The 26,383-nt window shown below is 36.3% G+C and overlaps 1 protein-coding gene across 1 annotated transcript in view; it reads left to right on the top strand.

The window, feature by feature from the left end:
* NEB (nebulin) overlaps positions 1–26,383 on the top strand; it is a gene marked incomplete at its 5' end in the record, with an annotated part of 63,153 nt that overhangs the window by 28,706 nt on the left and 8,064 nt on the right. Inside the window, 29 exons of the mRNA XM_010294695.1 lie at positions 451–555; positions 730–837; positions 2,061–2,165; positions 2,804–2,908; positions 3,028–3,132; positions 3,717–3,821; positions 3,931–4,041; positions 4,536–4,646; positions 5,119–5,220; positions 5,346–5,444; positions 6,076–6,174; positions 9,244–9,354; positions 9,502–9,606; positions 10,396–10,500; positions 11,833–11,937; positions 12,795–12,905; positions 13,357–13,467; positions 14,952–15,065; positions 15,204–15,308; positions 15,759–15,863; positions 16,473–16,577; positions 17,398–17,490; positions 19,902–19,994; positions 21,452–21,544; positions 22,008–22,100; positions 23,307–23,399; positions 23,894–23,986; positions 25,240–25,332; positions 26,123–26,215. Of these exons, the coding sequence (XP_010292997.1) occupies positions 451–555; positions 730–837; positions 2,061–2,165; positions 2,804–2,908; positions 3,028–3,132; positions 3,717–3,821; positions 3,931–4,041; positions 4,536–4,646; positions 5,119–5,220; positions 5,346–5,444; positions 6,076–6,174; positions 9,244–9,354; positions 9,502–9,606; positions 10,396–10,500; positions 11,833–11,937; positions 12,795–12,905; positions 13,357–13,467; positions 14,952–15,065; positions 15,204–15,308; positions 15,759–15,863; positions 16,473–16,577; positions 17,398–17,490; positions 19,902–19,994; positions 21,452–21,544; positions 22,008–22,100; positions 23,307–23,399; positions 23,894–23,986; positions 25,240–25,332; positions 26,123–26,215 (2,976 nt within the window). The remainder of the gene's footprint in view (positions 1–450; positions 556–729; positions 838–2,060; positions 2,166–2,803; positions 2,909–3,027; positions 3,133–3,716; positions 3,822–3,930; positions 4,042–4,535; positions 4,647–5,118; positions 5,221–5,345; positions 5,445–6,075; positions 6,175–9,243; positions 9,355–9,501; positions 9,607–10,395; positions 10,501–11,832; positions 11,938–12,794; positions 12,906–13,356; positions 13,468–14,951; positions 15,066–15,203; positions 15,309–15,758; positions 15,864–16,472; positions 16,578–17,397; positions 17,491–19,901; positions 19,995–21,451; positions 21,545–22,007; positions 22,101–23,306; positions 23,400–23,893; positions 23,987–25,239; positions 25,333–26,122; positions 26,216–26,383) is intronic.

Raw genomic sequence — 26,383 nt, 5'->3', positions numbered from 1 at the left:
GGGAAAGATGATCTTTAAGAAATTATCAAGATACAAATTCTGCTACCAAAGTCTTTAAAATAGCCTGGCATTGTGATATATTCAGTGGATGCTTTTGTCTTCTGTTGTGTAAGATATTTTACATTTCTCTCCATTCTGATGAATACGATATTGTCCAGTTATGAATTTTAAAATCACTAATTTGCCAAGATTGCTTTTTTAGCTCTACTCTGGAGATTTAGGATAGAAGTGAAGCTTTTACACTCAGTGAAATAAACATAAAATTAATCACATAAATTGATGGTCAGCCTCTTAGGCAAATAGGGGGTTTGCAAAGTTTAGCTCATTGTGCATGTTCTGCTTTCATTGGCTTTGGTGGAAGGATTTTGCAATTTTATGTGTGAATATAAACGTATCTCCTGAAGGTGTTTTGTCTTGGTTTGTGCGGTTAAACTCTTTCCCAATCACCAGGTTGAATACAAAAAGGACTACGAAAAGAAGAAAGATAAGTATACTATGGTTGTGGATACTCCAGAACACTTGAGGACTACAAAAGTCAACAAACAGATTAGTGATGTAAGTGTGGTCGTCCCTTTCAAGCATCCCTCCTCTGAATTATGACGTTTGAAGTGTGATAATTAAGAATATGGCATTTTCAGTAGTCCATTTTACAATGTTTCTCATCTTGATTTTTTTCAATTGACACCAGTAATGTCCAGAAATAGTATAATCTATAATTTTTATCTTCAGATTATTTACAAGTTGGAATATAACAAAGCGAAGCCTAAAGGTTATACTACAATCCATGATACACCTATGTTACTACATGTGCGCAAGGTCAAGGACAGAATAAGTGATGTAAGTAAATCAATCATCCTTGTCTGTGGTAGCAAAAAGACACAAAATTAACTTTTTTATTTGATATGCAATATTTTTAACTCATATGTAACACTGTCATTAAAAAATAACTTCTTGTTACAGTATATTGGTTTTGTTTGCGTGTAAAACTCTACATGCATTTAATGCTTTTTCAAAAACACAGTAGAGTATGAAAGTATTCTGGAAGTTTTTTCATGTAACATTCTTCTGTAGCCCTTCTGGGGTAGAGCAGCCTTCAGTAGTAATAAAAGTCATGAGTTGGATTAAAGCATGAATTTGGGGAGTTTGTTTCTGGGTTTTCTCCCTCTGTGGGCTAGTGGCTTTTGTGGAGCCTTGAATAAGGTAATTAATACATTACTGGGTTTATTAATTTCTTCTGTGGATATTGTAACTATTAAAGGTAAATATTCTGATCTAAAATAAATACGTGTTTTGATTATGGGGCCATGGAAGGCTGAAAAGAAGAAAGAGAAAGGAAAATGAAGTGGATAGAATAGTGTCATAGGATTTGGGAGTCCTGGTCCTAATTCCTCCTCCCATCCTAGGCTTTCTCTCTGACCTTTGTATTGCTGTTCCTTAGATATCCATAAACAAAACGAGGATACTAGCACTTATGTAACTCAATATAGCACTGTAGGAATAAGTAGTGTGAAAGTCATTCAGATGCTACATAGATTACCTATATAATGAGTAAATCTAGGAGGAAAAAATAACCATATTATCCAGATACTAATGAGGATCATTAAGAGACAACAATGTTCAAAAGCGATCTGTGAATTGAAGTACATTTTTTCAGTTCCAAACTGAGTGCTGAGTTTGAAGTTCTATAAAGTAATTTTCAGAAAGCATGGATGTGCCTATCAGAAGATAAGTTTCTTTAAAGCAACTCTACTAGGTGCAAAAAACTAGAAACTGGCAGAATTACGGTTCATGTGTAGATTTTGTTAAATCTTAGTCTGTGCTTCATGGTCAGTTCATGCTTCATGCTACATTTTCTATTTAAAGATAACTGCTGCTGAAAAGGACCTTTCTTTCAGGCAGGTGTTTGATACCAAGTTGCATTGATATAATTTCTTTTTCTTCTATTAAGACTTTATCTTGACAGGAGCAATTTTTAATATTATGGTTTTCATATTTTGATGCTTTTCTTGTTGGTGATGATACTATCTTTGTAAACATTTTTCATGTTTTTCTGTCTTCAGCTGAAATACAAAGAAGTGTATGAGAGGAACAAATCTCACTGCAATGTCATAGCAGATTCAGTTCATATTAAGACTCCAAGGCATGCTTACAAGCTAAACAGCAATGTGAGTTCAGTTTTATTAATACTTTAATTTTATTATGGATAGTGTTTGGGACTGGCAGTGGAGACCACGAGAAATTATTTTCAGTTCCAGTGACATTTTTTGAGCTTGGACATTGCTTCTAATTCTTATGCTGCTTGAATAGAATATATTTTAACTTATTTCACACTAAAATGCTCACTGTTGCAAGTTGTCCTTGAGGTCACTTGAAGTCCTTGTATGTCACACATATACTGTTCTTCTAGTCCCCCTCTGTTTTCCTGACAGAGACATAACTATCCCAGAAATTCTCTGTGATGACGTTCTTGTAGACAAAGTAAGCGCTTCATGGGAAGCTCTCCTGTGTTTTCTATTATTGGTGGCCCAACATCCACTTCAATAGGCAAGGAACTGAAAGCACTCATCTTCTTCAAAGTCCTGACATCTTTTCTCCACCTAGCAGTGATTAAACTAGACTAAATGGACTCCCACTGGATTGTATATGATTCAGTGAAAAGCCCTAGTCTGATGTAGATGTACTTTCTTACTTCTCTCTTTAATTGGTATAGACCAAAAGAGAATTTGCATCTGTACGAATGTCATGTGTAAAATACACAACTTCCAATTAACTTCTTTTTTTCTTGTTGTTTCACTATAAACAGCTGGATTATAAGAAGAAATATGAAGCAGCTAAGGCTCATTGGCACTGGATTGCTGATAGGCCTGACTTTGTTCAAGCAGCCAAGTCATCTCTGCAACAGAGTGATGTAAGAAAATCAGAACAAACTGAATACTCCCTTTCCCCACATCTCTCATGTTCAGGATAATAAAAAATGCAGAAGATTTCAAACTGTCTTCCTTTATCTTTTATTTTTTCTCCCTGCAGTATGAATACAAACTGGACCGAGAATTCCTAAAGGGATGCAAACTCTCTGTCACAGATGATAAAAACACAGTATTGGCCTTAAATAATGCCATCTTGGCGAGTGATGTAAGTGCTTGAACACTCACTTTTTCTGTTCGACTAGAACTTTACTCACTACATTAACTACTTTATTGGAAATATGATTGGATTAAGAATGAAGCTTTGAAAACTTGTTCTCGGTCTCACTTCGTTATTTGATTTGACTGGTTTATTTCATTAACAAATTGGCAAAATCTGAATAAATTTGGTTTTGTAAATGTCACTGGCTTAGTTCATGGATTAAATAAATGTTTAAAGTTAACATTGCCTGAATACCCTAGACCTTTTGTATATGTCTGTATTCCTGTTATTGAAATGAAAATATTATCTGGAGAAAATAACAAAAAAAGCTGCAGGTATAACTGGGGCATAACACAAAGTACCTTTAATAATTACTAACAATATATTAATATTTAATATATCAATAGAATTCCAAGTGAGAGCTATAGGAATATATAGACTGGAATGAATTTATTTTGGAAAAACATAAAAATATGGGATTTTCTTCAAACTTTTGCACTAAGAAGCAGGCAGAACTATACTAATTTCTTTTTAAATTGCCACAAGACAAGATACACATTGCTTAAAATGGTATTTTTTCTTCCTACTAGATAAAATACAAAGAGAAGCACAACAAAGCTCGAGGAACGTACCATGTTGTTCCAGATACACCTCAGATCCTCCTGGCTAAGAATGTCAGCTCTCTTGTATCTGAGGTAAAACATCGTAGAGTTATTTGTTCATTTTAAGTACATCCTCTTAATATGGGTGTGTGGCGGAGCTTGCGCTGCTGGTTTTTTACGTATTTTTATTCTGTGCTTTCAGAACAAATACAAAGAACATAGCAAGAAGCAGCTTCCACATGGGTCTTATACAACCCTGCCGGAGACACGAGACACTGCTCATGTGAAAGAGGTGACCAAGAATGTCAGTGAGGTAAGTAACTAGTGTGATAATTTATGGTGAGGTTATTACCTGCTGCCTGTAATTGATCAGCCAGTTGCATGTTTTAGTATATATGCAACACATTTAGAGTCTCATTGTAAAATGCCCAGGGAGTCAGGGAAGATTAATTCCTACCAGAATGAGACTTTAACAAAGAGCTAAACACATTTCATTGGGAATCTGTTGAAATACTCTGGAGAAAAGTGACGGGCTGGAGTGCTAACGGGCGCCTTAATTCAGGTTTTATTTTTCATAGAACACAGTTTAAACACAAACCATCACAGTTCAAACACATCTCCAGATAGTAAGCTTTTTGTAATCTAAAGTGCAAATTATGGCAAACAAGCTGGGGACCATACATTTTGAGACTGAGGAGACTGCATTTTATCTCTTAACCATTTCAGTGAGCTTATTTCCAAGTTCCAGTAGCATTTATTTCCATGTGAAATTAATAAATCACACATGGCCCTTTTTGCTCTTAACAGACAAACTACAAAAAGAAGTTTGTGAAGGAGAAAGGCAAGTCCAATTATTCTGTCATGCTGGAGCCTCCCGAAGTGAAACATGCCATGGAAGTTGCTAAAAAACAGAGTACAGTAAGTTCGTCCTGTCTTTTCATGAATTAGTTAGTTTGTGTAAGCAAACTCAATCAAAGTCAGCTGGCAAAAAAAGTTCATATATTTCTGGATTTCCTCCCAACGTCCATGTTCAAATGTAAATCTGAAAGTTAAAGGTGCAAATGCTTACAAATATCAAATTGCATGGAAATAAAAGATTTCATTGAAAATCATATTTCTATCACTTTCTACTTGAATCACATAGTAGGATTCAAACCAATCTAGCGCAAATCACATCTAATATATTTTTTTGTTCCTTCAAATGTAGACAGAGCTGCACATGCTTAATTCTTCATTTGTAGACAACTTGCAAAACCAGATTCCCAAATCCATTCCTTGGGAAACTATTTTTTAAAAAAACCCATGCACGTTCCCAGCAACATTGCTGTGTCCTTATTGGGTATATTCCTCATGAAAAACTTTCTTTCCTCTGTCTGTCTTCACGGATTAGATTGAATACAAGAAAGATGCCAAGTCAAAGCTCCACTACACACCTATAGCAGATCGACCAGATATTAAGAAAGCAACTCAGGCTGCCAAGTTAATTAGTGATGTAAGTGTTTTTTAAGTCTTCTGTATAATTGTTTAGCTGTAATTTTACTATTAAAAACAGTGTCGGTAAAATAATTAAAAGAGAATATCATCACTACTAAAATATACTTTTTTTTTCTTTGTTAGATTGAATATAAAAAGCGTGGAGAAGCTGGCATTGGCGTAACCATGCTCGGGCGTCCAGATATTGAACTGGCAAAGGAGGTGTCTAAGCTAACTAGCCAGGTAATAATAAAACACTGGTGAAACTGAAGCAGTGACAGAAATGAGGTGTGATATTAACTTATAGAGTAATACTAATATTGTACCTGAAGTTATTTCTAGATTAGGGGATAAGGGAATATTTTAAAGCGAACATGTTAAAGTAAAAATTAAATCCCAATGCAAGGCATTTCTTTGTTAAATAAACTTTTCTACTGACTTACTCAATGTCAGTAGTGGAGGTATAGAATCTCCTTAAAGTGATGCCATAACAAGATCTTTTAAATACTAAGCCTGAAGTATTAGCTCTGTTCTCTTTTTGCAGCTTCTCTGGGTATTGTCTTTAAAAGAAGCAGCATTTTACCTAACTCTTATTATCCATCCTTTATGAGATGGGCATTCAGTTTCTTTCAGCCACTTTCTTTCTACATTGTGCCTTTAAAAGAATCTTCTGTTTTGAAGTCAATATATTAATAGAAGCTTGCTTACTTTTATACGATGGTCATGTTCTTCAATCGGTCTGAATCGCACGCTTGCTATTTTCTGTGACAATTTTTTCCACCAGGACCTCAGTTCAACTTGGTTCTTTCTCACCACTTCATGCTTTAATCCTGTAATTGTATTTCTGATCTTGCTTTCTTGCTACGCATTATAGGCAGAATACCTCAAACGACATATGAGAGGGCATGGAGCTGCATCTTATGATACCCCATGGATGAGAACCTTTAAGAAAGCTAATATGCTAAGTAGTCATGTAAGCGAATTTTAAATGACACATCTGGGAATGCCATTTTTATGTATCTGTCTCTTGCCTGCATATTATCTCACAATTCCAAGCTGTTAAAGGGTGTATGATGCACCAGTTGCACTGGATCTTTCTGTGTCAAAGGTGTTGAATGTAGCAAAACTTGTGAGGCTGCTCAATTAAATGTGACCTTCTTTTTTTTCTTTTTTTTCTCTGGGGAATTTGTCTGTTTCAGAAACACCACATGAAGCTTGAAATCTTGTTATGCACTTTTTAATGGTTTTGGAGCTTTCAGTGTTTTTAATGGAAGTTTGCAATGCACTCATGCATTGTGAAAACTCACCTTTTTCACCCAAAAAACCTAAAACCAGACATAAAGCTTGAGCTGGTTTTCCTGAAACTGTGCAAAAAATGGAAATATGTGTGTATGACAAACCCGAAAAATGGTGCTGGTAATTTTCAGTGAACAGTCATACCATATGCATAACATTCACGCTAGAACTTCATTTTAACCATTCAAATTTCAAACTTCTATTTAAACTTCATTTAAACTATGCTGTTTACATTGTTCTGGAACGGCATAATGGAAGCATAGCGTACGACTGAATCAGCTCCAGAACTTCTGAGAAGTGTACCCTTTAGTGAGTTTAGGGCACGTAGTTTCTTACATCTCTTACCATCTCAAAACCTTTGGAAAATAGAAAAATGATAGCTGCATAGCAGTATGTATTTCCAAATGAAAAAAAAGGGGGATTATGGTTTTTCCATGTCTAGCCATGACTGCTGCACGTAACTGTTGCATGTTTGAATGTCAGCCACTGTGTCTGTCAGGAAAACCAAGAATCTTTTCAGTCGAACCAAGAATTCTTAAACTGAACAATTGAACTACAAGAAAAAGAAGGAATTGCCTTTATTCCCATCAGTAATAATGAGGTCCTCCTTATCCATGCTTTTGCTCCAACGCTAGCCAGTTTTTCTCTTCATCTTATAAACATGCTTTGATGAGATTCTTTCAGGTCTGAGATAAAATTAACTATTGCAGAGGCAGTAAGGGACAAGGAATAATTGGCATAATCTGTAACTTTTTTTTCTTAGACATTTCTTCTTATAAACATCTCCTTTATAAAGCATTATGTCCAGTTTGTTTATCCACTTGCCTTTTTTTTTGTTGGATTTCATCTGTCTGTCTGGCATGCTTGCTTTGAATTTTGCATAGATCTTCCAGTAACATTTCTTCTGGGCTTAAAAAAAGTGAACTCTCTGGCATGGTAGTCTGATCTTGATCATATGTTGCACAGCTTGCAAAACTTAACAGATTCTAGCATACTTCTTCTTGTTTTTAATTTTTATGAGGTCAAAACCAATTCATTTATGCCAAAAATGTTAATATTCTTTGTTTTCTTACAGCAACTTTATAATTTGTGGATTTGCCTGTTTTCACTGTGTGTTTTACCTGAGTGTTGCCATATTTTGCAAAGCAAAAAAACAACAATGGTATCCAGCATGAACCATATGGTGCTGTATGGGCAAGAATATGACAATGAATTCAAAGTGTAAAATATGATTGTGGAATGTGATTTAATTCTGCATTCAGTCATCTTTTTTTACTAATATAAAATTATCTTTTTTCATTTCTCTAATTGTCATAAAAAAACCTCTAGCATGAGTCAGCTGTTCCTCAACTTAGTTATCAGTTCTTCAGTATTTTATTTCTTTCGTTTCAGTTTTCACATAAATATTCTTTGAGAGATCAGGTTTTCTTCTGAAGAACCATTAATCCTTTTTTCTCATCAGCCACAGTCCTATATTTTCTGCATGCTTTTTATAAGTATTATCTTGGTCCTGAACCAGATCAAATTCTTTCAGAAAGACTGATGATGGTTTTTCAGTTCTTGTTCTTTAGACCAGGGATGGGGGATTGCTAGCTTATTTAGTATAAAATATCTCCAAGGAAATGTGGATTGATAAAAAGAAAGAAATGTTGCCTCACTTGTTTCCAGACCAGGCAGAATACTGCTGCAGGGAGGACATGACAAATCCTCAGAATTTTTCTACTGATGTTTACTCTCACGGTGATGAGCATACATACTAACTATGGGATCCATTTACATAAGCCAGAACTTAATCTTTAATACTTTGAGTTTTCCTTGCACTCTTCAGTAACTCTTCTGAACCAATTTTATGCATCTCTGAAAGCAAAAAAGTAGTAAAACCAAGATACTCCTAACGGAACCTAACTCCTTTTAACATTTACAAGCAATAGTGAGGAATTAGCCTTTAGCTGCACCTGCAGCAGTGGGATGAGATCAGTCATGATGGATGAAGGACTTGCCCCCATTTAGTCATTAGCAAAACTCTCATTCCTACCAACATTTCTGTGCCTTGAGCCTGGGTCTGCTGGATTATTACAGTTTACATTGCTATGGTTTACCTTGCTGATGCTAATGTGGTTTGGAAGTGTCACTAAGCCTCTCATGTCCTCCAGTTCCTAGTAGTTAATTGCATCACTATTTTGTTTGTGATCGTTAGCATCCTTCTTCATCTCTGGTTTATACAGAACACAATATGAGTATGACAGTATATATAAAAGTAGTTGATACATTGCCATTTTCAGTGTTTGTATATCTTGAGGTAGTTTTTAAAGCTCATATTTCTCCAAGAATTATGTAAAAAGTTCTTTTAAATACTCTTTATTCTTGTGTCAGTTTTTGTCCCTTTGTGAAATAGAGTATCTTTTATCTATGCACAGTTCCCATCAAGTGAAAAATTCTTCATCTCCCAGAGTCAGAATTTAGCTATATTTTGTCAACATAATCCTCTTGACTATGTCTGTTATTTTTACAATAACGAGCTGTAACCTGTGCACTAAATGAAAAATCGCAAGGGGTATTTTATAAATACAGATGTACATTTTCTTTCCATGTCAGGTCATCTTTAAAATAGCCTTTATTCCAGTGGATGCCTTCAAGTTACTACATTTTTGTTCTTCTGCTTACCATCAGCGTTGAAGTAGGGTCTCTTTGCCTTCTGCAGCCAAACAAGTGAACAGTTGTAATACCTGGTTGTTTTTTAATTTAGGTGAAATACAAGGAGAATTTTTCCAAAGAGATGGGTAAAAAGCCAAAGTATGATTTAAAGGAAGCTAAAATCTACAAGACCATGAAAGATGCTCACAACATGGCTAGTGAGGTATGTTTACTTATGCTTTTTCCTTAGGGAAATTAAAAGTTTCAAATTTCTTTAACAAAGAATTTGTTATGTTATTAATACATTCCATTTCACAGGTTTTATTAAAAGTCTCCTTTCCTGATGTTGTTTGTCCTTTCTTACGTGCAGGTGAAATACAAGGCAGATTTAAAGAAACTTCATAAGCCTGTCACAGACATGTCTGAATCTCTCATCATGAACCACGTCCTGAGTACAAGCCAGCTCGCCAGCGCTGTAAGCTCATTCACTAATCCCAGCTCCAGTTGATTTTTCCATTACTATTGATTCCATTCTGAACTGATCTCTGCTACCTTTTCTGTAACAATTACTCCCGCTGTTGCTGTTCATGGGACATCACCTGGTAGTGATCTCTTCCTCTACTTTCTAATGATTATTTCCTAGTTAACTAGCAACTTTGTCGCATTTGCCCTCTGGGAAGTGAAATCTTTATTAGCTCTAGAACTGCTAATATTTTTAATCCTCTAATAATTTTTAGTGGATTGAGTCTTTATTACATTTTAACTGATTGCATTACACTAACAAATACCATTTTCTTATTTTTTAACTTTTTTTCTTTACTGCTTCCTATATTTAAAACTTTTAATTTTGTCTGGTTTTTTCATTTCATGTTTATGTTTAACATTCCCCTGTTGCAGATGTACAGAACTATGCCTAACAAAATACTCTATAATTTTACTCAGAAAAGACGAAAATCATTATTGCCTGGTACAGCCTTTTCATGTATACACTGTGTTTTCTTTTTTTTTTTTTTTTCTTTTTTCAATCCTGGTTTTGTAAAAATCTCTGTTGCAATCAAAGTGTTCAAAAAAAGATAACTGTTCACCCACATCTTTAGAAGTGATATCTAATACTGGGAGTTAAACTTCTTGGTTTTGTTTTGCTTCTTGTATATCTAATTTCTCTTTGATGTACCATTGAAGTGTTGCTTTGATTGGACCTAAGAAGTAAATTTGCTGAGGCATTTTTTTGTTATTGAGATGATTTTTGACACCTTCCCTTCAGTACCAGTACAAGAAGCAATATGAGAAGAGTAAGGGTCACTACCATGTGGTGCCAGATAATCTTGAACAGGTTCATCTAAGGGAGGCATCAGAACTGCAGAGCCACGTAAGTTGGTCATGTGTTTCTCATTAACCCCACTCACTGAGTACCAGTTTCCTTCACTGAAGTCATCTTAGCAAATTCTCCAGTATATAACAGTCTCTGTGCCTATCTGCTTTATAAACACTGGTCACCTGAGTAAACAAGTCAATGAGAAATATTTGCATATTTGCAAGTTTAGAGCACATAAAATATCTGAATGATCTCTTCATTCTAGAGATCTGAGTTACTTATGCCTGTTGTATATGGATCTTTTTACACAGTATAGTACATAGATGACCTTTAAAGGTCCATTTCAACCCAAAGAATCTATGATTCTATGATTTACCAGGGTTTATTTCGTCTATAGAACAAAGGACCTGCTAATCACAGAAACTGGAACTTGAAAGTAGGGTTCTTGCTGACAGTCTATTTTCAACTGCTTTATCCATTCTAGCCTGAAGTGATGCAAAGAAGAGTTCTGCCTTTCTTTTTCTGCATCCAAAATTGCTTTAACAAAAACAATACCTACTGCTGCTATTAAATGTGTCTGACATTTTTTCCCTCTGGAATACAGCAAATGGTGAATCATTCCAGAGGAATTCATACTCTGATTTGGTCTCTAATCTTCTCTATTCCAGATTCTATTCCAGGTATTTATTGACTGTAAAACAAGAGAGAAATTACTGCAGGGACACAAAGGGCCATAGTTATTGTTCTGCTGCATGGCATGGAGAAGCACAAAGCTTACATAGCAAAGTTTAAGCCACTGCTCGTTGCTCCAGTTTGAGATCAGGATCTGTCTCAGCCAAAGACATAGCATTACCTCATGCAGCAGTCTTAAAATTGATGCCCTAAAGGCTGGATGCCATAACTTGAAGCAAGAATATCTTCATCTTTGTGGACATTTTCCTTCCTGGACACTCATGCACAGAAGTAGTTAGCAAGTTGCTAAACTGCTTCTTTTCAAGCCCTGCCACTAACACTCCAGCAACCCACTAACATGTAACTGGCTGAACTCAGCCAGGCTCATGAGCAATCTGAGTGCCTTCAGGTTAGATTTTTACAACTACCTGTCTTCCTCCTTGTGATTAGTACCTTCTTGAAAACTGAGCTGACACTGCTTATTATCTGCAACAGGAAATAAAATTAGTAGAATTTTAGGCCACACACATTTTGCTGCAAGCCTGACCTTTGATTTTGCATTTTATCGTCAATAATATGGATTTCAGGAAGGTAAACAGTATTAGACATTAATTTTTTACCACAGATCTGTTGACCAAAGTAGGTATATACTAGTCGATGAGTTGGTTCTTTGATTGTTTAGGAGGATAATTTTTTTTTTTCTTTTCTTCTCAGGTGAAATACAGAGAAAAGTATGAGAAGGAAAAAGGAAAACCTATGTTGGACTTTGAAACTCCAACATACCTTACTGCAAAGGAATCTCAGCTCATGCAGAGTGAGGTACAGTTAAAATCGATACTGATAGACTAAAAAACTTTATAATTTTTTTTTTATAGTTAAACTTCCACAGTGATTTAGACAGGCAATTATACTTGCATCTTGTGCGTGCTGACAGACTGAAAAATTATAGCTATATCACATTTCATTATACTGGTGATGAAATACTACATTTAAAAATCATGAAGCTTCCCCGTGTCATGATGAAATGTATATTATCTGTAATTTTTCATCAAAAAGCTATCAGTAAATAAAGCTTAAGCAAGTTTTTGAGTCTTTAGAAGAAATGTAATATGAAATGCATTTCTCTTAAACTTTTGCAACACGAGTATAGTATGTGTCGGTTGTCACAGTCTACAGAAAGTACCCTGGTTATTCTTTTCACCTCAGAACTCTATTTTTGAGAAACCCATTTATTTCCTGTTTGTCTCTACTGTCATAGTGTTCGTCACTGAACTGTCATTCTATTTCCTCAAGCAGTTCTCTTCTGTTTCTTTGAAATATAGTCTTGTTCTGTCACAGATGAAGGCTTATACATGCTGAAAAACAATTGTATAAGGCCATTAGTCATTATGTTTGAGTGATTCCATTGAATGTTTTCTCTGCATATACAAATAATAGAAAAAAATTTTTAAAAGGCAGGATCAGGTTATATTTCCATTGAAAGTAATGAGCTGTTTCATGGGCTTTAGTAGAAACAGGATTTATTGCTTTATGTGCCCACAGCATTGACTGTAGCAGATTGTCATCGAGATATTAATACCAAACCACTGCTGAATCCTCCCAGTAGTTTTTCATGTAATCAAAAATAATGTAATAAATATTTGCTATTTTGCTTTTTTTCTTCTTACTCTCATTAGAAAGAATATAAGAAGGACTTTGAAGAGTCCATTAAGGGCAGAAACCTTACTGGCTTGGAGATTACACCATCCTTATTACATGTCAAATACGCGACCAAAATAGCAAGCGAGGTAGCAGTTATTCTGTGCTTGTTTCCTCTGTCAAGTTAAATAATTCCACTAAGTATTCTCAGCAGCATTTCTTCACCCTTTCTTTTTCCTAACCATTCTCATTAAGCATGTTTACGTATATTTTGTGTTGTGATCTGATTTGTCGTGGACATTTATTTCATTGTTAGTTAACTGTGTTCATAGTTACTGTGTCCCTTTCTGACATTCATCAGCTTAACTGTGCCGTATTGGGGTGTATATTGCCTTTGCAATTTATCTTGAACAATAATTAGTATATTCTGTTGCAGTAATTCTTACATAAACCTATACAATTTTTTGTTGTTGTTTTAAAAAATTCTTTTTTTCTTTTGAAGCTTTTAGAATTTTTTTCTTTTAATTTTTACAACGAAGTTGTAGAGTGTAGAACTCTCTTTAGTCTGGCTTTGCAGTTTTCATTTTCTTTCTTCTGCAGAAAGAGTACAGGAAGGATCTGGAGGAAGGTGTCAAAGGTAAAGGACTAACAGCTTTAGAGGAGACTCCAGACATGTTAAGAGCGAAGAATGCAACTCAAATCCTGAACGAGGTATGTCAAAAGCTACTTGGAAAATACCTAGATGGAGGTAACAGCCCCCAACTGATAATACTAGTATGAACTTTGTCATTCCCTAGAAACTCTTGAGTAGAGAGAAAAAAAGAATGTGTATGGGTGACGAAGGATAAAACTGTGAGCCTGAATTTTTAAGTGAGTTCTTTTCTGGCTTTGCAGTTACTGTCAGGAATACAGGTGGGAAAGAAGTGCTGTGATGAATAGTCAGATCAGTCAAAGGATAGACTAAACCAGCATTGTGATGCAGGAGGGCTAAGCATAAGAACCAGAGGTGTCAGTTTTGTAAACCTGGCATCTTAGTTCAGGAGCAGTTACCAAGGATTAGGAACTAAGGACTAGGGCTGAGGAAACAAGAAGCAAAGAGATGAGGAAGGGACTACAATGAAGGAACCAGACTAGCATACTTCTGCTTTGGGAGGTGTGCTGTGCAGCAAAGAGATCTCTTTGAATGCTTTATGCTTGGTGGGTGAGTCAGAAACACCAGCCATGCTCATGAGCAGTTCCTCCTGCCCAGCACTGATGTCCAGTTGGCAGCTGCAGGACTGATGGCTGAGGCAGTCTTCCCCACTTTGGTGGAGAAAGGTGGCCAGCAGACACTCAGGATGCAATCCTAACAGCTACTTCATTTATGTGGTGGGCTAGTATAATAAATATTTCGTAGTGATTGTTTTCATAGGATAAGATTAGCTCATATTTTAAGAGCCTTAACATCATCAGGCTGAAAGCTGAAAAAAGTAACTTTTTAGTGTTACTTACGATTTTGCTTCTTAACAAAATGTTCTTAAGATAAGCGTCCTTGCTGACAACAGCATTTTGTACTTAGTTGTGCAGTTTTTGAGTTATTCAAAGAGCCTATATTTTACTACCGGAATATTACAGACCTATTCAGCTAAGTTCAGCAGAATTGGCATTGAGAGATATGAATTATACCAATCTATACGAAATAAACCTTTTGGACCTTAGTGGAAGATCTCTTCAGGAAGAGTGGCTGCTGCAGCACTATGTTTTTAGGGAGGGTATTCATTCCAAAGGGCCCAAAATGTCAGAGAGGATCCTGACACCTAGCATTTTTTGGACATGCTCAGGATGAAATGTCCACGGCCACCCTTCACTACCACATGCATTTCATACACTGCTCGCTCTCTGTTGCTTCTCTTCTGTACAAGTTATTGTTTTGCACCGATCACCTAAATGAACTTACATGTTGAGATTACTGGTGTGAGACGAGTGACCCTAATACAGCTGGCCTGTAATGTGCTCCATTTACTGCTGGAGTAGGACTGTTTGTTCTCAAGCTTTAAGTCATAAAGTACACACTTCAATGACATCATTTGTGTGTTTAATTGTGAGTTTATATTAGTAGTATTCCTGTTTTGTGGTGTGGTCATGAAACTATCTGAAATTGCTAAAGGTACTGCACTCACATTGACAAAGTATCTATTTGCTGTCTTCATATACAGAAAGAGTACAAAAAAGCCTTGGAATTAGAAATCAGAGGAAAAGGTCTGACAGAACTGGCTTTGGAGACACCAGATTTTGTGAGAGCAAAGAATGCCACTGACATTGCCAGCCAGGTCTGTGTGAATATCTTGTATATCGCATCTGAAGTTTTCTTTAGAGGAAAATTTATTAACAGTTTTTTCTGATTAAACTAAATGAAAATTGTTGTCAAGATATGATTAAGATGCCTAAATGTGAGCTTTCCCCAACAGATCAAATACAAACAATTGGCAGAAATGGAGAAAGCCAACTACACCAGTGTTGTCGATACTCCAGAGATTATTCATGCCCAGCAGGTCAAGAACCTTTCGAGCCAGGTATGTTGAGTGAAGCAATTTAATCATTGTTCATGTGGGAACCTCGAGTGGATACTCATTTGTAGCACCTAACTAACTACCTGTCACAACATTCAGGGGATGGATACACCAGAAAAACAAATTTCTCTAGAGCTGTAATGTGGCATCCCTTACTCGGAAATTCCATTTCAATATTGAAATTAATTTATTTTAATGCTGTATAAAATGAAACAATAAATTCTATTGCTTTTGCAATACCAAAGCTAATTTTGTTTTAAGTAGATTCAACTTACTTTTCCTACTCCTTAATAACCTAATGTTTAAAATAAATATTACATAGAGGCGTAATCTGAATTTATATTAGACACAGAAGTACTCACATTTCCATGAAGATGGGCATTATGCAACAATAAGTAAGATTGTTTATTAATGCTTTTGTATTAATGGAATATATTTTGAATTTTCCATCAGAAAAAGTATAAGGAAGATGCAGAAAGGACCATGCCGTACTATGTGCCTGTAGCAGACACACCAGAACTGCAGAGAGTCCGTGAGAATCAAAAGAACTTTAGCACAGTATGTATATAAATAATAAACATTGTTAGTGTTAAATAATAAAAAATGTTCAGCTTTTTTCATGTAAGAAGGTCCCGATACCACACGCTAATCCCAGCTAGGCTGCCTTTATATTCTCAGGGACCTTCAGCTAGAGGGTCTGCTATGTATGCAGCAGCCCACGTCTGCATTACACAGGGAACCAAAATGATTCTGTAATTTTCTAGAAAAAAACTTTCTGCTGCAGTGCTTTGACAAGTCCTTTGCAAGTAATAGGCAATTATACTTACAGAAATTGTCTGTTGTTGTCAGTGAGACTACCTGCAAGACAGTATGGTCATCTGACTTGAAATCTTTAACTTTCATTTTTGAAACTTAATTGCTTTAGATACAATCTGGCACTTTTCAAGTTTTTTCAATGAATCTAGTATAAGGGTCTCCTATTGCTAATTTAAATGAGAATACTTGTAACCGTGGTCCATCTTTATATCACTAATGGTGGCGTTAAAATGACCTCCTTATAAGGTGTACTTGAAAATTTTTTTTTTCTCATTTTCAAAGAAAACTCTGTGAGTAAATTTTGACACCATAGGGTCAACATCTGACATTTTACTTTAACTTTTTCAACAGCTTCAGTATCAGTGGGACCTACAGAACAGTAAAGGAAAAGTTACAGTTGTACAAGACACACCAGAAATGCTGCGTGTGAAAGAAAACCAGAAGAATTTCAGCTCGGTACAGTTATTTTCTGTTTTCAGTTTTCATTCAAAAAAATACAGTTTCATAGATTTAATAAAATAACTATTTTTGGCTCTTATCTTACAGGTATTTATGTTCTTGATCTGCTTAAATGTGTATAAGAACTTTTTGAAACAAAACTAATTTCATTCTAAGTAGATTTAGCTGGGTTTTGCTACCCCTTTTTATCTGCTGTTTTTTGTGGAGTGCCCTGATTGCGCTCTTTCACATATACATAGCTGTGATATGGTTAATCAATCCAGTTCTTAAATTGGTATTGCTAGTAATCCACCTCTCTTTTGTCCTGTTACCATGTAAGTAGAGTATTCTTGTTGCATTGCAGCTGTCTTCTTTCAGTGTAAAGTGAACTGCCTGCCTGACTTGTTTCACATTTCATGTGTTACCGTGAAGTGCCTAAAGTCTGCTGTATCGTTTTGCCACTAGCACCATTAGCTTAGTAAGTAACTAAGTGGAAGACATTTGTGTAAAACATAATAAAACAAATTAGAATGAAAGGAACAAATTAGAACAAATACTAGTCTTCAATCCTAAAATTAGCCTACAAATGTTTTGGTATTCTACTTAAAATGCATTACTACAAATATGAACGATCAGTCCCTTTTTTGCACAAATGGCACTCCTAGTAGGACAGACTGCAGGTAGGCAGTAAGGCAGTGACTGGAGAGAATCCTCTGACTTGCCTTTCAGCCTGCACTGCTGGGTACAAAGCACTTTCACGAGTCTGTATTCACTCGCTAGAAGAAATAATGTTGTGTTTTGTATGCTTAACTTTGTTGTCTTCATTCTAAATACTAAGATTTTATATAAAGAAGATATTGGAACTGGAACTACTATCGAAAAGACACCAGAGATGCAGAGAGTTAAACGAACACAGGATGCAATCAGCTCGGTACGAAAGAATAGATATTTAATACTTTACCAATGCTAATTCAACTTGAAATAATACATTTTTCCCCCTCTTATTTCTTCAAATATTGCTAACAGTGGTTTGGCGATAATCCATCCACTAAAAGGCTTTGCTTACTCTTATTACTTAAACAGTAATCTTTGTAATGATTCAATTTATTGCTTACAGTCAATTTCTAAACCTTGAAAGCTCTTGCCATCATTTTAATCTCATCCCAAACACAGTTTATTTAGCACAGAGTCAAGGAATCATTTAGGTTGGGAGGGACCTCTTGAGGTCATGTACTCCAACCACATTGCTCAAGCAGAATGAGGTAGAGCAGGTTGCCTAGGACCACATCCAGTCAAGTTTTGAATGTTTTGAATGTTGAAGACTCCACAACCCCTCTGGGCAATGTTTTCCAGTGTCTGACCATCCTCACAGTAAAAAAGTGTTTTCTAGTGTTCAGATTGAATTTTCTGGTTTTTAATTTGTCCCCATTACCTCTTGTCCTGTCAGTGAGCACTACTGAGAAGAGAGGCTCCCTCTTCTTTGTTCCTTCTCACTGGGTATTTACACATATTGATAAGTTCCCCCTAAGCCTACTCTTCTCCAGGCTGAAGAGTCCCAGCTCTCTAAGCCTCTTCTCATATCAAAGATGCTCCTGTCTCTTACTTATCTTTGTGGCCCTGCACTGGGCTTGTTCCAGTAAGTCTGTGTCTTTCTTGTACTGCTGAGTCCAGAACTGGACACAGAACTCCACATGTGGCCTCACCATTGCTGAGTAGAGGGGAAAGATCACCTCCCTTGACCTGCTGGCAGTGCTCTTAATGCAGCTGTCGGACGCTGTTGGCCTTTGCCATGAGGGTGCATTGCTGGCTCATGGTCGGCTTGTTGGCCACCAGGTCCCCAAGGTCCCTCTCTGCAAAGCTGCTTCCCAGACAGGTAGCCCCCAGCATGTACCGCAGTCTGGGGTTATTCCTCCCCAGTTGCAGGACTTTGCTTTTCCCCCTGTTGACCTTCCTGAGATACCTCTCAGCCCATTTCTCCAGCCTGTCCAAGTCCCTCTGGGTGGCAGCACAACCCTTGGGTGTATCAGACGATCCTCCTAGTTTTGTGTCATCTGCGAACATGCTGAGGGTGCGCTCTGTCCCAGCATCCAGGTCACTAATGAGGCTGTTAAAGAGCACTGGTCCCAGAACTGGCCCCTGCGGTACACCACTGCTGACTTGCCTCCACCCGGCCCTTGTGCCCCCGATCAAAATGCTCTGGGCCCCGCCGCTCGGCTGTTCACCGTGTACTTACCTAACCCACGCTTTATTAACTTGTCTGTGAAGATGCCAGGGCAAACAGTGTCAAAAGACTTACAAAGCATGTCTTGTAAAGCTTTTATATTATATTAAAAATTGTAACACTCTAAGCTTGGAATAATTGTTTGTATTACTTTTCTTTTGAAATCTGTAAATATTTTTAATGCTTTTTTGAATGCTGACATCATTTTACTGTAAAAGTTACTAACATTTCAGCTGTTGTTTTATGCATAGTATGCTAGATATATTCTTGTGAATGCTATTCTTTTTTTTTGTTACGTGAAAGTAGAAATGCAAATAGCACTGTAATTGTTAAAATCTTGTATCATGACTCCCACCTTTGTTGAATATGATAGATTCTTACAAATTCAAAATTCTTCTTTCATTGGTAGAAAGACCAAATGGTATCAGGTTCAAAAGTATTTACACCTGTTTTTAGAAAACCCTTTTAGTGAAGTGCCATTCACAGTGACAGCACATCAACAGCGAAAGTTACCTTCTAACAGATTGCTTGTAAAGATGATGGGAATACTTTAACAGCAGCTCTCTGCTCATGCTGAAACCAATGAGATCTTTTAAATTTTCAGTCTCCACGAGATCAGGATAATGCTCTTTGCGCATCCATGTATGCATCTAGGTGCCTATTTCAATGCCACTAGGCAAAATTTTTCAGAAATTGTTTTAAATTTTTAATATAACAATTTTTTGGAACTCAGTGCAAGAAAACTCGACATGGTTCAGTTGTTATAAATCAGGGCATTTCTTCTTTCTGAAATGAAGCTCCTGGGAGAGGTTAGATACCCACATTTTAAGCTTCAGTTGAAAAATTCTGGCTCAAACAAGACTCTGCTTTTTTACCCTAAACAGAGTTATTGTTGAAGTGCTCTGTAGAAGTGTGGAAGAGTTACCTATTAGATAACTCTAATAGAAGGTTCCTTGATGATTTCCTTCTATCAGAATACGTTTAGTACCTGAGATCTGAATGAGTTTGTGAAGTGTAAAGGACCTGTGTTTCTTTATTCATGTAACTTGTTACACATACATGCGTCAGCTGTGCTTTAATGTAAATCCTTTTACTTTCTCCTAATGTCTGCACCTTTGTAGATTAAGTACAAGGAGAGTATTGGAAAAGGAACTCCAATTCCTGATCTTCCAGAAGTGAAGCGTGTCAAGGAGACGCAGAAGCACATCAGTTCGGTAATGGCCCATATGTTCTGTTTACCTATACACTCACACAGAGCACAAGCTCCAGCCTTTGGTAGTGTTTGTGGGTATTTTTTGTTGAAAAGAGAATAGATCTCTTAAATCCCTATATCCAGCAGCAGGAAGTTTAAATACCTGAATTTTGCAGTAATCATTACAATCAGCCACTTCCCTGCTTTACTTCTGTGACCTTTTCTAAACACAGAACTAGAAACAAAAAATACCCAGATGATGTCTTACAATTAGTCTAAAAAAAATGGATCAGCTAGGTGGAACTTTGTGGAAAAATATAATTGGAACATTTTTTGTAGTCACAAAACCTAGTGACAATTATAAGTTGGAAACAGTACCTGGCTCTTTCCATATCAAGTGTAGATTTTAATAAGCACAACATGATCTCCTGATTTTGAGCCCTGCTGCTTTACTTTGATCTCTGCATGCAGAATTGAGGCAGGATATGGTCTTTGCTTATTGGTGCCTCAAATGTTTGCCATATAATGCTGAGGAGCAGTGACACCCATATAATGAGTATCTATCTTATGATTTTTCATTCCTCATTTTATCTAAGTACTGTTTCCCTTTTGAGCTGTTCATGATACTAATGTGTTTTACAGCTCACTTTTGCAGAATTGAGTTGTTTTATCAAATGGTTCTTCATTTTTTCTAACCTTTTACATAATCTGTTTTCCCTTGCTGTGATTGCTTTATTTTTGTATTTTTTTCATTGTTTCAGTGACATCAAGCAGTGAATTTTTTTTTGCTATCTTCTTTTGTTGCAAGTAATTTACTAGTAGCAAAAAGAACAGTAAATGCATTTGTAATGTATTTCTGCATGGTTAGGTTTTAAACCAACCCAGGCATCTCCTATGCAACTCCTTCCATGAAAAATGCAGGGTTTTTATAACAAACAATTACAGATTAAGTTAAACCTAATAATATAAGAGCTAAAACTCAATTGTTTTTCCTACTAGAGATCTAAAGCAAAGTAAAAAAGTGGTGTTACAAACAAATAGTCTCAGAGATCAAAATGCAATGGAGCCCACAACTAAGTATTTTTGTATTAAACACGTCTATAAAAGGTTCAGCTGTTTGTTAATACCATAAAAAAAAAACCCTCCAGAAATGTTGACTGCCTGAAAAGTAATACTATTACAAAAGCAAAACATACCTACCTTTCATGCCCTGTCAGCAGAATATTTAAACTTGTGTCCTACTATAATGAAATATTCTGTTGACTTCAATGTGTTCAAGCACCTCAACGTAGACGTTAAGTACTTTGCTGAGCTGGTGACTGTACTTAAAAAGATGCACACTGAGTAAAATAAATTGTGCACATATGTGCTTAAAATCCCAGATTATATTTACCTATAAAGCCAGTAAATTATCTAAGTGTACTGTAGTTGTGGAAGGAGTATGATCTTCTCACCTTGCTGGGTGCTTGTGTTCTGCAGGTGTTGTACAAAGAGGACCTAGGGACAGGTATCCCAACACCTGTCACTCCAGAAATAGAGCGAGTCAAACGCAATCAAGAACACATTAGCTCGGTATTTAAAAAAAAAAATTATAACAACTTATTTTTGCATAACATCCTAACATATAATCTGTTTTTCTTCAATGGTTTAGAATCTCACCCTGCTCCTGTTTTTTCCCTGGCAATATTTTTAACTCATTTACATGCCACGTTTTTGTGCTTTAACTTTTTTTGGGTGATTTACAACTTTCCATGCATTTCTTTTAAGAACCAAAACTGGAAGTAAGCTGTGACATTAACGTAGTGTTTACCTCCATGGTTTTTTTTATCTTAACCCTTTAGCTTCTAGTATCTGTAATTATGTATTTACAGAGTAATCAACCATCAGCCCCTTCCTTAATATTTGCCTCTAGAACAAGTGTGAAATTAATTAAACAGTGATCCTAACACTAAACGTAACTCACAAAATAGTCAGATTTAATGATTTTGCCTGTGTTGAGTGCTTTTTTTTGTGGGAATTTTCTTGTACCTCACAGGTGTTATACAAAGAGGGCTTAGGGACTGGCATCCCAACACCGGTTACTCCAGAGATGGAGAGAGTCAAACGCAATCAAGAGAACATTAGCTCGGTATTGCTAAATTAAACAAAGCCTACCATTTCAAATGCAAATCAAATCCCTTTAACTCCTCCATATTAAATTTTTCTTTCAGCTCCTTGTTGCACTTTGAACAACCCTTTCTTAATCAAATCACTAAAAGCCTGTCAGTAATCCTTGTATTTTGATTTTTCACTCAGTCTAACTTGTCATTACACTGTTCCAGCTGTGAGATTTTAACCTCAGTTACTTAAAGTAGTTAAGCAGTACCTTATTTTTGTTCCCAGTGAAACAGTAGTGGGAGTGATGTCGCTCTCCTCCTCAGTAACAAAGTCGATCCTTCTAACAGTCTTCAGACTCCCCACGCTGGTTGCACTGCAAATGAAAAATCAACTCTTAACACTGAAGCAAAGCAATCTAATGCAACTAGTGTGTGTCGTCACTTTTCCTGGTTTTGCTGTGTTGGATGCTTTCTTCTATCCTACAGGTCTTTGTAAGAAAACCTGGGTGTCATCCCCGTATCCCTGCAATACGCAAAAATGAAGAAAATTGCATATATAAGGAAAAATTACCGTAGCAATGCATTTCTATCCAGATTGTTTCTACTCCGAACACATTTCAGTCAAATGACCATTATGTCAGAGTTTTGTTCTATATTTCTGTTTTAATTAGAGCAGCTTAGGACTAATTTTGACTCACTCTGACCCAATTGAGACATGACTGATAGGAAATTCAGTCCTGACTTGAGATTAATAGGACAGTTCAGAGAAGCCACTGCTGTTAAATGTTTTGCTACATGTAATTGTCTCTGAGGTCATCACGGCTCCCTTTTAAGCTGCTAAGCCTGTTCAGAAATCTTAGAGGCAAAGGTGCTCTTTCAAGGTCTTTTGTTTGAGTAAGGAACCTCCTTTGGGCAAAAAGACATAAATGTAAAGAGTTTTCAGGTAACTTGGCTCAAGCTATGCTTTCGCAAAAACCACTCCTGCAGTTCTTGCTGGCGTTATTTATATGCGCCCAGGTGAGACGACAACAAACCTTGTAGTAATATTAGTGATGATTTTCATTGATCTTTTTTTTGCTAGCCTTTCAACAAGGCTGACAAATATTTGTTTTTCATGCTTTGAAGTTTCACTATATTAAATTACTTGTCTTCTCTCTCTCTCTCCTCCCTGTCCTCCTCTTTCCTTTCCTTTCCTTTCTTTTTTTTTTTTTTTTTAATACTTCCTGGTTGCCACACAGGTGTTGTACAAAGAGGGCCTGGGGATTGGAACCCCAGTACCTGTAACTCCTGAGATGGAGAGGGTCAAACGCAATCAAGAAAACTTTAGCTCGGTATTTTTTTTTGTCATTTAAGAAAAAAAATTCCCTATAACTATTTAACACTTGTAAATTTTCTACTTTCTCTAATTAACTTATAAACACAGAAACATCCCTTTTCTGCTATTAAAATTTTTAGTCATTGTTAGTTGTATTTTATGTACTTATTTTTTTTAAAAGATTTTTTAATGATCATAACACTTGATGCTTCACTAAAGCTTTTTCTTTGTGAAGCTTAAGGTATTTTGCATTTTTAAAAAACACTGTTTTTTTATTTGCTTAATTCCATTCCTCTACTGCTTTATTACTAAGAATTAGGATACAGTATTTCTAGCTGTCAGAAGACTTCCTCTGAATTTATCACACTTGTTAACTGTTTTATACTTCCTAATTTTTCCTGCTTTCCAGCAGATTTAGTAGGCATAAAAATTATATGTGTTACCTCCATCATATGCAGTAATTTTTTTTTTTGTTCTTAACTTTTTTTGAACTCCCATGTTACCATATAGGTGTTGTACAAAGAGGATCTGGGGACAGGAACCCCAACACCTGTCACTCCTGAGATTGAGAGAGTCAAACGCAATCAAGAAAACTTTAGCTCGGTATTTTTTGTAATTTGAAAAGCAGCAATTTCCCTTTTAATCTCTCATAAAATAATTTTAACACCAAAAAAATACTCTTGTATTTCCCTGTAATCAATTTACACAAAAAAGAATATCCTGTTCCCCATGTTTTGACATTGTTTCCTCTATAATTATTACTTACTTTGTTTTGATGAGATCATCACACTAATGATAACTTTTAGATTCTGTGTTCCCAGCTTTCTTTTGACTCTGAACATATTTTTTTTTCTTCTTTAATATCAGCTTTTCCTTTTATTAATCACATCAATCCTTGGTTGTTGGATTTCTTTCTGGTTTTGCCACATATAAAAACTAAACTGTTTATTGCTTGGTACAAATCCGTGGCTATGACCTCAGAATAACTGTGCTCCGATACATGCCGGTGTAACCTGCTCTGATGTTTATGGAATGGGTAAATGAAACAGAATTGATTTCTTTATGCCTTTTGCATTGCATTTGATGCCTTCTTCCTTTAGGAAGCCTTTAACATTGCTGCACAGAGACAGTGGCCCAAATCTCCAGCTGGTGTAAACTGCTCTAGAGAACGTTGATAGCACAGGTTTGCAGGGTAAAAAAGCTCGTAGCATCAGGATGTTTCTCGGGGTGAGGAAAGTGTCACGTAAGATAGGAGAGCGCTAGTAATTATAATGTCTCAGGTACGATTTTCACACATATGCCTTTATTATGGTCCTGTCGCTGTGTCCTTCCTGTCATAAGCAAGCTGGAGTCTTTGCTGGAGGTGGTGGACAGTAAGTAGTGCTTCACTCGGGGCAGGGATGACTCGTCGTTGAGGCGCGTGGACACAGCAAAACTTCTAGGCAGGCGCGTTAGGACCTGGTCCTCCGACGGCTCAAGCACAGCCAGGAAACGGTTCGCCTCACTGTTGTGGAAAGACAATAATATAACGAATATACTTCGTTATGATTTATATAAGACTTTAATCTTCTAAATACTCACCGGTTTTAAATGCTCACCTTGAGAAGCACTTAACCCAGTCAGGAAGGTATTCTTGCCTTCTGGTAGAAGTCATACCGGTGTCTTAGTGGTTAAATCTATCTTCAGAGTTTTAAACTAGGTTTTTATTTTTATAGATTTTTTGTTTTAATCCCTATGTTTACTCAGGGCATCTCAGAAAAACATCTCTCGTGTTCTGCGTGTTAACAGTGACAGAGTGTTACTGTTGTTTGCTTGTTCCTTTTTTCTTTTTTTAATACAGCCGTGTTACCCCGCAGGTGTTGTACAAAGAGGATCTGGGGACAGGAACCCCAACACCTGTCACTCCTGAGATTGAGAGAGTCAAACGCAATCAAGAAAACTTTAGCTCGGTATTTTTTGTAACTTGAAGAGCAGCAATTTCCCTTTTAATCTCTTGTAAAATAGTTTTTAACACCAAAAAAATACTCTTGTATTTCCCTGTAATCAATTTACACAAAAAAGAATATCCTGGTCCCTTTGAGATTTTTTTTCTTCCGTAACTGTTACTTACAACATTCTTGTTCCTCTGTTTTGAGTTCATCATCTTAATAATAATAACTTTTAATTCCATCTTTCTTTTGACTCTGATTATCTTTTAATTTTTTTTTGTTTTTAAAAAAGACCCCATTTTTCCTTTTCTTAATCACAACAATCCTTAGGGGGGTTTTTTGTGGGTTTTTTTCTTGATTTTACTTACTTTACATATAAGAACTAAACCATTCACCACCTGATATATATCTGTGGCTATGACCTCAGTATAGCAGCGCTCTAATATATGCCTGTGTAACCTGCTGTGATGGTTATGGCATGGGTAAACGAAACAGAGTTGATTTCTGTGTTGCTTTTGTGTTGTATGTGATACTTTCTGCCTTCAGGAAGTCTTTAACTGTTGCACAGGCAGTTTTTCTATATAGCTCCTGAGGAGCAAATAGAGAAGGTATTCTAGCTTTCTGCCAAAAGGCATGCCGAGTGTTAGTGTTCAGCTGTATAGTTTTGAGGAGCATTTTAATTTTTCTCTTTTATTCCAAGCTTTGGCTCGGAGCGACTTTGAAAACCAGTCTGTTTTCTCAGCAAGCTGCGTGTTACTGTTGTTTGCTTGTTCCTTTTTTCTTTTTTTAATATAGCCGTGTTACCCCGCAGGTGTTGTACAAAGAGGATCTGGGGACAGGAACCCCAATACCTGTCACTCCTGAGGTTGAGAGAGTCAAACGCAATCAAGAACACATTAGCTCGGTATTTTGTGGAGCAAAAGAAATATTCCCTTTAACTCCACTTAAACGGAACTTTTTAATCTTTATTAAAAATGAACAATTGCACTTCTTACTTCCATTTAATCAACTTACTTACAAAAACATCCTTTCTTCTTCACTGTATTATATTTTCCAATGTTACTGACCTACC

The sequence above is a fragment of the Phaethon lepturus genome, unplaced genomic scaffold, assembly GCF_000687285.1.
Source record: "Phaethon lepturus isolate BGI_N335 unplaced genomic scaffold, ASM68728v1 scaffold1199, whole genome shotgun sequence".
NCBI classification, from domain to species: domain Eukaryota; kingdom Metazoa; phylum Chordata; class Aves; order Phaethontiformes; family Phaethontidae; genus Phaethon; species Phaethon lepturus.
Note: the sequence above shows the minus strand (reverse complement) of the source record. Positions and strands in the feature narration are given on the sequence as shown.